Raw genomic sequence first — 14,235 nt, 5'->3', positions numbered from 1 at the left:
CATCTCTTTATTTGGCTTTACTGCTTACAAGCAGAGGACCAGAGAATGCCAACAAATCATTCATTTTAGGCCTGTGCTCGTCTTCCATCACGTAGGATCAGATTAGGCTACATGTATATATAGCCCTTCCAAATCTGACAGCTTCTAACTCTCAGTCAAAAGCCACATGGGCACCACTGTTTTTATTTCTATTTATTTATTTTTTTTGAGTCAAGGTCTTACACTGTAGCCCAGTCTGGCCTCAAACTCATGGTAACCCTCTTGTCTTATCTCCCCAGGTACTTGGATTACAACAGTGAGCAATTATACACAGCTGAAAACCAGATTTCTTCATCACACCGAATCTACTCTAATGTGAGATTCCCTTCTGCATGCTGTGAATACCATCAGTTAATAAAGAAACTGTTTTGGCCTGCACAGGGCAGAATAGAGGTGGGGAAAACTAAACTGAATGCTGGGAGAAAGAAGGCAGAGCCAGTGAGACTCCATGTAGCCATGAGAGGGGAAAGACAGGTTCTGACATCTGGAACCATGCCGGTAGGCCATGAGTCTCATGATAAAATTAAAAATAATAGAAGTGGGTTAATTTAAGAGATAAAAGTGAGCTAGAAATATGCATAAGCTAATAGGACAAACAGTGTTATTATTAATACAGTTTCTGTGTGATTATTTTGGTTCTGGGCAGCCTGGAACAAACAAATAGCCCCTTACAACACTACTCTACTGTGTCTCAGTAGGCTCTCTATGAAGGCATTTTCATCCAAGACTGTTTTATTTAGGTACCCTTTCTATAAATTGGAAAAATATTTACAAATGTAACGAGAAAGAGATAAACTAAGTCATGGTAGCATTGCTCTAGTCAAAATTGCTTAAAAATCTTTACTATCTATCCATAACAGAGGGAGCATAAACCAGAGGGATAGAGTAATAGTCCTTACAACAGACTGAGAAATATATGAGGCATTTATAATAAGATATTTCTAGCTTGATGTGATTTTAGAGGATGTTGAAGAATTCTGCATCTATAGAAATGTTTTCCTGATTGCTAAACTCCCATCATTACTGAATTTGTTACTTTAGGCAAATATAATAAAGTCCTTAAACATATAACTCAAATAAAGTATCAAACCCATATAGTCTTCTGAAATGAATAAAGTATTAATAACGTATTATTATATTAAAACCTTATACTTTCTTAAAGGAATAATAAGATCCTTTACTCCAAATCTATAGTGAAGGAATTCAGGACTTACAGAGATTAAGTGACTTGAATGGTCCTGTGGTATTGAGTGACTGGACCAAGACTACAAGCTGTAAAATCATCTCTGTGAGATGACAGGTGTAGATGGGGGAGGAGACCTTTAACGATGGGTTGATTAGATTTCTTACTTTGATTCTTGCTGTATGACATGAGGTATTTTCTTAACTTTTTAATAAATTAATTAAAAAAATAATAAAATAAAATAAAAAGCCCAACCCCAACCCCAACTGAGCTGGGGCTCTCTGATCACTCCAACACGTTGGACACACAGAGGGTCCAAGTGTGCAAACTTGTGTGAGAACAAAGGCTGTTTGCTTCTGTATACAGGACTCAGTCTCCTAGTTGGTTTTGTGGGAACTCCACTTTATTTATGGCATAACATAAATAAAATACTCGTGTATAAAACTTGCAAAATAAAATCTTAAATTAAAAAATAAAAAAATTTATAAACATTTAGATTATCACCCAGAAATCACACACACACACACACATACCTTATATTCCTCTTTAAATCTTTACAAGCTATCTCCCTACTACGAATTCCATTTCTGACTTTTTTGGCATAAATGATGACAATTTTTAATTATGGAGGAACCACAGGTGTAAAGAGAGCCAGTACTTGGCACACTGGGAGCAAACAATCACTTTAGCTGTGGGACTTCTCCTAAGTACACTTTGGAGAGATTTTTCATGCTTGTTTCCAGGAGTATGGAGTATTTGTGGGTTTTACATTCTCATATGGTCACAGACCATGCACACAAACACACGCACACACAAAAAAAGTTCATAAAAACGCAACATCCTGGTCAATACCTACAAACCCTCAAGTTCAGAATCAAGGTCACCTCTTAGTTAAAACTTCGTTTGGTGCTATGGTTGTTCCTAGGATGTCTTTATAAACCTCAAAATCATTTACAAATGTTTCTTAAGTGCCTCCTATGGTATTAGGGACCTTTGATGATACTCCATAACACTTGTGACTAAATCTTCCTTATCTCTGGAATTCAGTTCATGGCTGGAGAGACAGCTTAAGCAGTTAAGAGCTCTTGCAGCTGAGTTCAGTTTCTAGCATCTGACGCATGTGACTTTACTACCTTCTCTAACTCCAGTTCCAGGGGATTCTATACCCTCTGCGCCTCTCAAAAGGCATACACACATGTCACACACGCATGTCACATACACACATGCCACACACACACATATATAAGCAAAAATGAAATAAACCTTAAAAATTTTATTTAAAAGATCTTCAGCACTTAAAAAGAATAAGGACTAACAGAATTGCCAACACCTTATTCTAGGTAAGGGCATAATAACTGCTATTAATTATAATTATTTTACAAAAGAAGGAAAATTTAATACCAGAATATATAACCTCAAGGCTATTAAACAATAAAGTTACCATTATGGGAAAACACACCAGTGAAGAGGGAATAGGCCTTGCTTTATGTACTTTTTTTGCTTCAATTTATTAATTTTTAGATGCTTAGTGCCCATACTCTAGTAGAAAATATTGGATTAATATAATAAATAAAATACTGAATATGTCTCTGAGCAAGTATTTCTGGCCCATAGAAAGCTAAAAATCCAGGGAACATGATAGGGCACATCGACGTTGGCAGAGTGGCAAGAAGAAGTATGAGTATGAGTTGATAGAATTTTAGTGGTGATTTTGCTAGGCACCAGCCATTCCTAAGATTTTGTGTGTCTATTAGCAAGAATATCTTGCATGGAAACAGAACAGGAGTCAAGACAAGAAATATGAAAATGAGACATATATACTGTAGGGGGACTATATTAGAGAGATTATCTGTCAGTCAGAACATTCTACATGACTCTAAAGTCAGTTATGAATTACTATAAGTATAGGCTCTCCATATAGACAACACCTAACAATTATTTATTCATGCTGCACATGGTTCTAGATTGCTTGAGCTCATTTTTATTTAATCACTACAACCCATTGAGAAAGATTCAAAGGCCCTTCCCTGACAGAGGGGAGGAACTGGCAGTGTGCAGGTGTTAAGAGATTAACCCAAGGCCATAGTTAGCCAGAGACGGAGCCTGGTCTCGCCTACACTGGCTGGCTTTATAGCTCAGAAGAACTCACAGACCCTTTCCAGCCATGTGTTTCTCTAATGAGAAGAGTTGGTTTAAGCTGAGGTTCACTTTGGCACTAAAGAGGAAATCTAAGTGTATTTTAGTTATGATTCTAAAACTGCCAGAGAACAAAGTTTTTCTATTCAAAAGCTAAGCAACCATAAACTCTTTGAGTGAAGTTTAATTTCTCTATCCCTAAATAGTGATAGCAGTCAATCCCTCTGTTTTCAGAAGGATTAAATGAGCAGAATGTGTTAAACACCTAGCAAGTGGCCAGGATTATAAAAAGACTTTAACAAATGTTAATTTATTATGGATCCTAGTAAGATAAAATGACATTTCAAATTAAAATCAGCTTCAATATTAGAGGCAGGCTGAGAGCAAACAGATCATTCTTCGGTGCTTAAAGGTGTCTGTATTTACAAAATACTTCACAGAGCCCTGAGGATTATCTTTGCCATAGTTTTCATTTTAATTATGAACACGGAGCTCAGACATCTCAGCCCCGGAAGAAATTTGCACAGATGTACGTTTTCCGCTTCCAAATGTTTTGTTCCCTGGCTAAAGATATAACAAGCCATGTCAGCAAACCTGATATTGCAAAATAAATAGGAAATACTTAATCATTTAAAAATATATGCCAAGGAACAGAAAGGCCAAAGAATAAGCACATTGGCAGCATGAAATCTCCTTTACTTTGTAAAAACTGATAAATGACTTCCATTAGACAGATAAGATATAAAACCAAAACAATTCATCTCTATTTGTTATGTATACAATTATATGTGGAAATATATCTATATATCTATATTTAATCTCACTTTTTATTTTATTTTATTTTTTTTTTGAGACAGGGTTTCTCTATGTAGCCTTGGCTGTCCTGTAGCTCACTATGTAAGACAAGGCTAACCTCCAACTCAGAGAGATCTGCCTACCTTGGCTTCCTAAGTGCTAGGATTAAAAGTGTGTGTCTCCACAGGCAAATTTGTTTAAAAAAAAACAAGGAAAAACCAAATTGCGGAGAAATGTATAAACTATGAACTTATTTTGAAAAGTCAATGTTAACCCCCAGTTATATCTAAGTATACATTTGTATATGTTTGAAATTTTCATTACAGGTTGTTATACTGGTCAGCTCAAAGTAGGTCACTCTGAAAGGAATTTGAGAGAGATCTTAATTTTAATTGAGTATTTCATTCAGTGTGATTTGATCATATTCACCCTCCACTAACTCCTCCCAGACACACTTTGTGACTTCTTTTCAAAAATACATTATTTTTCATTTTTTATACCCACCAAGGCTAATTTATGCTTCCCATATATTGTTGGCTGTGTGGCCTTCCATTGGAGAGTGGTCCATTCATCAAGGGCTGTATTCTTAAAGAGAACTAACTCGCTTTGGGAGATTTTTGTTTCATAACCATCGTTTTGCCTCTTTGCCAAGTATATTAATCATATACTAGCTTTGGAACAACATGTTTATGAAGCAAAAAAATGAACATTTTTTCCACCCATCAATTTACTTATTTATTTACCACTCAGTATTTGTTGGGTTCTTTATTGTTGGAAATGTAAATGAATTAAAATTTTCTCTGTGAATTGTCAGAGCTGATTTTCTAGAGTGCTGTGCCCATATGCTGTCACTTGTGATATTAGAAATGTATTGACATATTCTGAGATTCCTGTCCTTCTCCCTCTTGGAGTTAATATGATGTACCAGATTCAAACTCCTTGGAAGCAAATTCATCTCCTTTCTTCTTACCCATTGATTTTCCACTAGAGGGAGGGCATGGGAACTCCCAAATTCTGTTGCATGTGGGTTGCCATGGGTAGTAAGAACATGAAGAATAGAGTCAGAAGAGCAGAGTTTCAATTCTAATCTCACACAATCAGATGGGCAGTAGAGCCAGCTATTCCCTTCTTTCTGAACCTGGTGTGACTATCTTTCATCAAATAATGAAAGCCGCTCTACAGAATGGCCACAAAACTCATGGGACCCAAAGCAAAAAATCTGGGTCAATCACTTTATTATGGAAACACACATAATTCTGTTTCTCCCAAGGAATCTGTGAGTATCTAGCAGGAAATCCCATTACACAGACACAATTATGTGAAGATTCTCACAGAAAGTAAAGCTACATTGAGTATGAAGAACACTTAGAAGCTTTAGTCTAGCCACTAAGTAACAACTGCCCTAGTACCCAAATGTTACTTCTTTCTAAAAAACGATAATCGACCCCATTTAAGCTAGAAGCGTCTCTGACCTGGTGTAGTCGTCTTCAACCAGCATGTGCTTTGGAATTGGTGAGTACCTTCCTGGAGAGATGGGCGGCAGGGAAGTTTTGTATTCTAACGTGCCATTGTTACCAGACAGTAGATGATTATCCATCGGTGGAGAATAAGCTAAGGAGTTGGGGAGAGAGAAAGAAATGGAATCAAACCTTTGATGTGGGTGATTCAATGTGTTATACTTCAGAGGATGTGTTGCAAATATAAAGGCTTTGCTACATGCCAGAATTTTTCCTGTTCTCCAAGAGGGGTGAGTTGCTGTCTGTTTGCATTTCCCATGCAAAGCTCATGGTGACCTTTAGATTTGGAAAGATGTAATAACAGTTATATTTGTTGCTCAAGTTAGCATAATTAGATGATGAGAAGAATTGGAGGAGAGACTTGATACATATTTTCAGAATGATGATTAATTTTCTGTAGAAGTGAAAATGCTAGCTTCTAATTGTAGGGCTCACGTTCATTTTACATAATTAATATTCAGTTATCAAAAGCAAAAGGCTCCCAAGGAATACATTCTCCTACTAAGCCTTCTCTGCAAATATGCTAGACTTCTATCACAGGAACGTCTAGGACTTTTCTTCTGTCCCCCTCTAACCTATCTTCTCATTGACATCTCTTGATGGGGCTCTCTCCCTTCCCTTCTTTCCTCAGATCTGTTTTGTATGCCAAGATAAACTCTTGAAATCCAGCTTCATCTGTTTTCTCATGTTCTGCACTGTCACTATTGTTTGGGACATAGTACACATTCTCTTCTTGATCAAACTGATAAAATCAGTGTTTCTGGCATTGCACCACTATTTTATTGAATGGAGTATCTACTATTTGTGCCTCTTACCCCAGCTCAGATGTATAATTCTGAAGGCAGCTATACATGAAATCTCCCAGTTCTTTCAAAGATCAGAAATATCACCTTTCTGAGTCACAAACAACATTTCTATTCATTTATCTGACTGTATATATTGCCTCTTATTTCCAACAAATTGTGTTGCTAGTCACAAATGTGAGTTAGCTTACCCTTTCGCTATGCTGCTGAAGGCTGTGGCTGTATGTTCTCTAGGGTAAGATGGGCTCCACACACCTTACTTTACAAGTTATGTAGCACATATTAAATTACTCTAATCGATTAGAAACTTTTTGTTCAGTGATAAACCCTCAAGCCTACCTACTCTACTTCTCTAAATTTATTCAGTTCAAGTCTTTGAAAGTCAAAACTCTTTCCTACCCTAAAGTAAGGCTTATCTCAGCTTAGAGCCTTCTTTGGGGAAAAAAAGAAACCATTTAGAGGGCAAGACATTTCAGAACCATTATTTCAAAAAGTAATAGCTAAGGTAATGGGCCTTTAGAGCTAAGGTTTTTTAGCTCTTAAATTTTGCTCAAGAGAAACATCTAAATCTTAGAAAGATTCAACACTTACTTAAGGTGATAGTACTAATTAAAAGTTGGTCCTGAAGTCATCCCAAGCACACATTCACAATGGAACTCACAAAGTTTCAAATCCAACAGGCTAACTTATGCCAACAGAAACACCCACTGGGTTTACACAAAAGTAAAGTCTTTCTAAATTTATTTCGAGAAGACAGAGGAGTGCAAGCAAATCCTAAGTAGCAGTGGTCTTGGTGTGGTCCCCAGAAGAGCGATTCACGTTAGCTGTTGCCCTCAGTGCTGCCTCAGCCACTGCTATGGACAATGACTGATTAGTTTCTTGATTCTACAGAGCTTTTCAAGGTCAGCTAAAGATGAAAGTTAGGATGACTGAAAATAAATGGCGATTTTTATCATCCCAGTGCCCAATTCTCTCCCCTAGAAGGAAGTGTAGAGCTATCTATGGCTTATTTTCCAATATCTGTCTTTCACTGTGCTGCTATGTGGATATGAACTAGGACAAGGGAATACATTGGCATGAGAGAACTCATGTGCCATGGGACTGAGAAATTATCTTCTGCGTTGTACCAACGCTCTTGTAGTCAGCAAGAGTACATTCACATCACTCTGCCCTTCCATTGGAGGACCTGCCAATCCATCAAGGTGTCCTACCTTTAAAACACTAGCCGGGGTCCTGTAAGACAACATGGGAATGATGCATAGAATATTTTCCTTGAAGTGTTTCGAGACGCTTGACATGAGTGAAATTGTAAGCGGAGGTGAAACGGCTTAGGGGAGGTCTATTCTGTATAACCGGCAGGCTGTGAGAAGTACTTACAGTGAGTAATGTCAGGTGGTCCATAAGGATCAGTCATGTAAATGGTGGTGGGCTTGCCAACTTTTAGATAAACCACATCGGATGTGTTCTTCAGTATCGCTACAGCCTCTTCATGGGTCACTTCTTCTAAACTATAGTTGTTTACCTGAAAGGGGAGAAAGATGGAGATGAGAGTCGAACCTGTGAAGTGAAATAGAACTACCCAGGCAGACAGGGTGAAATGTTGAATTATGGCCTCAGTAAGATACCGGCTTTCAGTCATGAGCTGGATATGTGTAGCATTCCTGATAGAACACACAGTGTAGGTTTCAACCAAAGCAGGTTAGATACAGCCGTTAGTGTTACAAAACAGGACCAGCTTTGCCTAACTCTCTGAGGAAGTGATTTAATGGCAAACAGAACAAGATTTCCAGAAAAAAATAATGAATGAGCTTTAAAAATATTTGGCATAGTTTTAATGACTAAAATGTTCATATATATAACTGGGTATGCATATTAGTGGTATAATTAATGATTACTGAGAATATGTGAGGGCCTTGGATCAGTTCCCAGCACTGCAAAAAAAAAAAAAAACCACAAAACAACACAATGAAGAAAGAAAACACAGAAAGCATTGAACAATAATTAAAGAAGTCAAAAACACAAAGATAAAAATAATTCACAAGCTTTCTCCTTTAATATATTTCTTTAAGTCAATGTAACCATTTTGGACACATTATTTTGGAATCTGTTTTAAATGCCTAGAGTGACTGCAACATTAATATCATTAAGCAACAAGGCTTTTGTTTCCACTGCTTTGCATGGCTGTAACGGTGACTTAAATCATCATGCTAGAACCTATTTAGTTTGCTCTTGCTCTTAATATGTTGTTACTGTAAATAATATTGTGACAGATAATTATCTGGGCTTATCCGGCTTGGATGTTTTTAGTATAACTCATACACATCACTTGTTAGATTCCACTATAATAGCATTGTTACAATTATTAATATTTGTTCTGAAAGTGCCCCTTGAAACTCATGTCAGAACTCAGTAAGTCCCCCCTCCTCATAGGACTGAGAATGGAACCCAAGGTCTTGTGTATGCTATGCATACTCTTGGTTACTCGTTATACCCTCAGCTATGAGTCTATTTTTTTCCCCCAAGGGAAGAGTACATTCAAATGTGTTACATTTCTGTAAGTATCACCAGCAATACAGTCTTTATCTTTACAAGGATAGGCCTACATCAAGTGTTAATATAACTTCATAGCAAGAACACTACCACACTGGATGTGTGCACTACTTATTTTTACTGTATTGCAACCAGAAAGACATTATCAATGGAGAAATTGAAATACATGTTCAAAAAGCATAAGTTTAACTTGAGATACACAGTGAAGTATAAGCTATCCTGAACAACAGAGAAAACTTTGTCTCACAGAAGCAAAAATATATGTACAATGAGGTTTAATTTACAGATTACACAGAAAACAAATAATTAACAAAATGATTCATGAATAATAATACATTAAGGCAATTATAAAATTATCGGCCTCACCACCTTTGCACTCTTATTAAATCAAATAAGGGGTAATAAACTGCTTGCATGGTGACCTTGTGACCATCTGTTTGTCAACTGAGGTGTGAATGCAGTGATTAGCAAGGAGGTCGTACATGCTGCCCAGGGATTCTGTGGTGAGGGATGAGCCATGTTATGGGTAGGTTGGAGACTGAGGCTATGTGTGTTCATGCACACTGAAAAAACCAGAGTTACAGATGTGTGTGGCTGTGACACACATTCTCTCTCCTCTGCACTTTCATCATGCATGATCTGCAGCACCATTTTTCTATTATGTTCTTATAAATGCCGATGATCACAGTCATAAAGTATCTATACATAGCCCAAAACAAATGCAGGCACTATCCTATTTTATATGCATTAACTTCTTGCAAACATGTTTACCTCATTTGCAAGATAAATATACGATAAAATATATGTAAGTTATCTAATAGGTTATTGTGATGTTCCATTGTTTTAGTGAATGTCACTGCTCTGATAAGTGACAGGGGCAGAATCAAAAGCCAGGCGCTTTAACTCCAGGGGCCATCCTCTAACAAGCAATGCCGCTGCTTCTTCAGCTTCCCGGTCTTTGCTCTAACCAACCCATACTCCAACAAGGTGCAGTTTGTGGAATGAATAATAAGGGAATAGAACCATGGATAGGGAGTGAATGTAAAAGATCCAGATATGGTGAACACAGTTGATGATGGCAGACCATTAATTACAGAGGAATAATAAAAATAGTAGGGCCAACATTTATTCAATATTCTCTGTCATGTATTTGGAGAGGGTGGTTATATATACTTAAATATATTTAGTTAAATATATATACTTAAATATACATATATATACTTAAATATATTTAGATTCATTTTTTAAGGATATGAGTGTTTGGCTTAGACACACTTGTATACTTATGTGTATCATATGCATGACTGGTGCCCAGGGAGATCAGAAGAGGGTATTGGATCACCTGGAACTGGAGTTACAGATGAGCTGTGGGTAACGAACCCAAGAACTCTGCAAGAGCATAAAGTCCTCTTAAGGGCTGAGTCATCAAATGTATATGCAGCAAATGGAAGGGGGTTTACTACGCCCCACTGTCCTTCGGAAAATCTTAGCTTTGGTGACTCGTTTCTTTAAAGGCAGTCCCACCTGTGACTAAAGAAAGAGACCATGCACAGTAGCAGAAAATATGTATGGAGGTGGATGTTTGTCTAAATACTTGGCCGCCCAGTTAGGGATCTCTGAATGTTGAGATCACAGCTCTAGAAACATCTGTCTTCAGAAAACAAAAGAAGGACAGATTTGTGGAGTCACAAAATGACAAGAGTGGTGAATCAGCGGGATCAGGTGACAAGTGGCAACAAATATTTGTCTTGACAAAGGCTTGTTGTCTTTCTCCCCTGGGTGCAGAGAGCACACAGCTTGCTTGATTATCAGTGAAAAAAAAGACGGTCAATGACTATTAAATCCCACTTACGACTGTCTTTAAAGTGGGAAATAGATTGTAAAGATAGACTTCATACAACCAAAGAAATATTCAGACAAGAATGAGAATTTAAGTCAATGGCAGATGTAGGGAGATGAGCGTGAAAGAGAGGATATTGGTTGGATAAGTGTTAGCTTAAGATACTGGCATCTTGGTTGATTGTTTTATTTGGTGATTGACCAACATGAATTTTGGTCCCAGAACAGGTAGTTTATCATTGGCAATAGAGCACAGGCATAGTAAGAGGACATGCATTTGAGGCTGGCAGATGGCTCTGGGGGTGGGGGTGGGGTAAACATGTTTGCCATGAGAGCCTGGTAACCTGAGTCTGCATCTCTAGAACTCAGGTCAAACTAGACATAGTAGTTCAAGCCTCTGAAATCCCAGGAGGTACTATAGGCAGATGGGGACAGACACAGGAGAATCTCCAGACATTTGGGGATCAGCTAGAATGGCTTACACAGGGGCAAAGAGATCCCATCTCAAACAAGATGAAAGACAAGGAATATTTCCTGGAGGTTTTGGTGTCAGCACGCTTGCCACTGCATGAGCATGCCTGAACACACACACACACACACACACATACACTCTCTCTCTCTCTCATACACTCACACATGCACACACACACACACACTCACACACACAGACTCTCACACACAGACACAGACAGACACAGAGAGAGACACACACAGATACACACACACACAGACACACACCCAGCCAGACACAAGCAGACACAGACAGACACACAGCTACACATACAGACACACACCCAGCCAGATACACCCAGATACAGACAGACAGACAGACAGACAGACAGACAGACATATACACAGACACATACACATACACACACTCACACAAAGACACACATACTCACACACAGACACACACAGTCACCGGGTTTCCTTTCACATGGTCTAAGATGCTCTTTGTCTTGGAGGTTACCTTTCTTTACTTTGGAAAATCTCTTTAACCTTCTAAGTTTCATTTTGTACTCTATAAAACAGGAATGGCAGCAGTCACTGCCTCAAAGGACTTTTGTAGTCTATACTGGTCTATGGAAAGTGGCTGTACACTAAAATACTTAATGATGGCTTTTAACCTTGTTACTCTTTATTGTCATCATCCACCTCGCTTCCCAGGAACCTGGATTTCTTGGCACAGTTTTCTTGCTGATCATTTTTCTGTAAACATCTGTGAACTGATGAGTTCATTTAGGACTCTTCTGATGAGGCTTCTGTGTGGTCCTTAAAAAAAAAAAAACCTGGACCAAAAAGTCGTCTTTTGTGCTGAAGTCATCAAAATTGTTTTTCACAAAGTGGTTTGTTTGGGTTAATTATGTGTGTGTATTATACTAGAAACTCTCAGCATAAAGGGCCTACAGCTGGAGATGATTGTGTGCAGAGAGAAGAGACATTGCATTGATTGGTTAGCTGTTCCTGTCATTGTTTTTCATTGTCTTTTGAGTTTTTCCTTTGAATGTTGCATCAAGTATTTGACGGTCATGGTGAACGCTGACCAACTGGCCTGGTTTCCGGGGAAGAGAGGATGGCTGTTTAAGGGAGATGCTGTCTGTGGGAAGCCCGCCATGGAGGGGGCATATTTGCAGCCTGGCCTCATACTTGCAACACTAAAGAGGATGGAGGCCAAGGTCCAAGACTGAGAAGCTGGAGGTAAGATGCCTCATTGTCCCAACAGAGGAGATGGCATGGATTGGAGCATCATATTCAGGGTGGCACAGCAGCTGAAGAAGGAGGTGCTGGGGACCTACAGGGAGGGAGCCTAGCCAGTTTTATGGAAAATCAAATTTGTGTGAGCAAGCATCTCCATCCATCCTAGTGTAACAGTGGGAGACTGGAGGGTAGGAGAGGAATAATGAACGGGATTCCGGGATGCAGGCTCTGCATACCTGACTTTTTATTTGCATGCATGATTATTCATGTCTGGGGGAAAAGATAGGGACAATGATTAGGGACAGAGGGTTACCTACAAAGACAGCGCAGGGAATGTGTGACTCAGAAACACTGGAGAAAAATCCTAAACTCTATTGCTAAGTTTTAAAAAGGAGACAAAGTAGTTGGTTATTAGATCATGAAATAAATTTAGAAGATCAAACCAATGTAGTATTATCAATGATAAGAAAATGAAATACATGACCTCAGGGGGAAAAAAACCTCTACAGTGTATTGAAATAAACTGTTAATGATGAAATTTATTCTGCATTAATAAACAGGAAATACATGGATACAATTATCTTGGGATAATTGGCATTTTCTCTGTTTCAGTGTTTTCAACAATGAATATGTATTAGTATTTTTATAACAAGATTAACTTGGGCAAAACAAAAACTTAAATAAGAATGGAAAAAGGTCCCATATAAAGCATTCTCAGGGGCAATGTGAAAGTGAGTGACAAGGAAGGCTGTATCTCATGTGCAGTTTAAACAGACTAGAAACACTAAGCACGAGTTAAACTTGGTTAAAGCTGTGCATTTGTTTTTGGAATGGAGGACCTGCTCAATTCTAGCAGTGTTTTGGGTGGGATTACTTTTTTTGAGAGGAGTCACAATTAAGCACATCTGTAAATCACAGCATTGAGGCTTAAACGTTTCTCAGGTGATTTCAAGAGTGACCAGGTTTAGGATTTAGTTTCCTGATTCTGTCACCTAAGACCTTCACCAGAGTTCCAGGTGTCAAACGAAGATAATGCTTGCGTGTATTTGGTTGTTTGTGTTGATGAGGAAGGTGTGATACCAAGAACTTGCAGAAACCCTGAATAAAGGAAATGCTACGCAGACAGAAACCAAGCAATCATCTGCAGGCATGGAGCTACCGCTGAGCCTGCTGCTGGAAATAGCTTCTTCCTGGTAGGACTGCTGACACCCCTCCTGTGCTCGATGCCTACTCCTGCAGAACCTCTTCCTACCTTTAACTGCCTTAATATTTTCAAGGGGAATGACAAAATCATATTCTTCTTTTTTTTTTTTTTTGCATCCTCCCACGTGAAACGTTACAAGTACCTGGCACTTAGTGAGGGTTGAAACGAGCTAAATATGCTGTAAAATAATGATTGTGCCATGTCCAGAGAGATCAAAAGTCCATGTTTTATTGTAAGAGTGGGCTGGCTGGCATGAGTTCCTGTTTTCTATTTGTGTTAATTAGAGGGGTTAAAAAAAAAAAAAAGCAGCTTGAAGGTCATTCAAGCCACAGCGCACATTCATTGGATGCTCGGTTTGTGCCAGGTAGGCTATAAGGAGGAGAACGTCAAACAGAAAGAGAATCCTGGGTCAGCTGCCCATATAATGCACAATCAATGCTCCAGCTGGACGAATTTTCTTCCCCATTAGTC

At 38.5% G+C, this 14,235-nt stretch overlaps 1 protein-coding gene across 19 annotated transcripts in view; it reads right to left on the bottom strand.

The window, feature by feature from the left end:
- The window catches only part of Dlg2 (discs large MAGUK scaffold protein 2), a 1,644,347-nt gene that overhangs the window by 385,882 nt on the left and 1,244,230 nt on the right, over positions 1-14,235 (bottom strand). For all 19 annotated transcript variants that reach the window (XM_057756268.1, XM_057756265.1, XM_057756266.1 and 16 more), the window contains 2 exons: positions 7,851-7,995; positions 5,626-5,764 (listed from right to left, as the gene is read on the bottom strand). In XM_057756268.1, the coding sequence (XP_057612251.1) occupies positions 5,626-5,764; positions 7,851-7,995 (284 nt within the window). The remainder of the gene's footprint in view (positions 1-5,625; positions 5,765-7,850; positions 7,996-14,235) is intronic.

This window comes from Chionomys nivalis, chromosome 23 (assembly GCF_950005125.1).
Source record: "Chionomys nivalis chromosome 23, mChiNiv1.1, whole genome shotgun sequence".
Classification (NCBI taxonomy): domain Eukaryota; kingdom Metazoa; phylum Chordata; class Mammalia; order Rodentia; family Cricetidae; genus Chionomys; species Chionomys nivalis.
The sequence above is the reverse complement of the archived record's forward strand: the minus strand, read 5'-3'. Positions and strand labels throughout refer to the sequence as shown.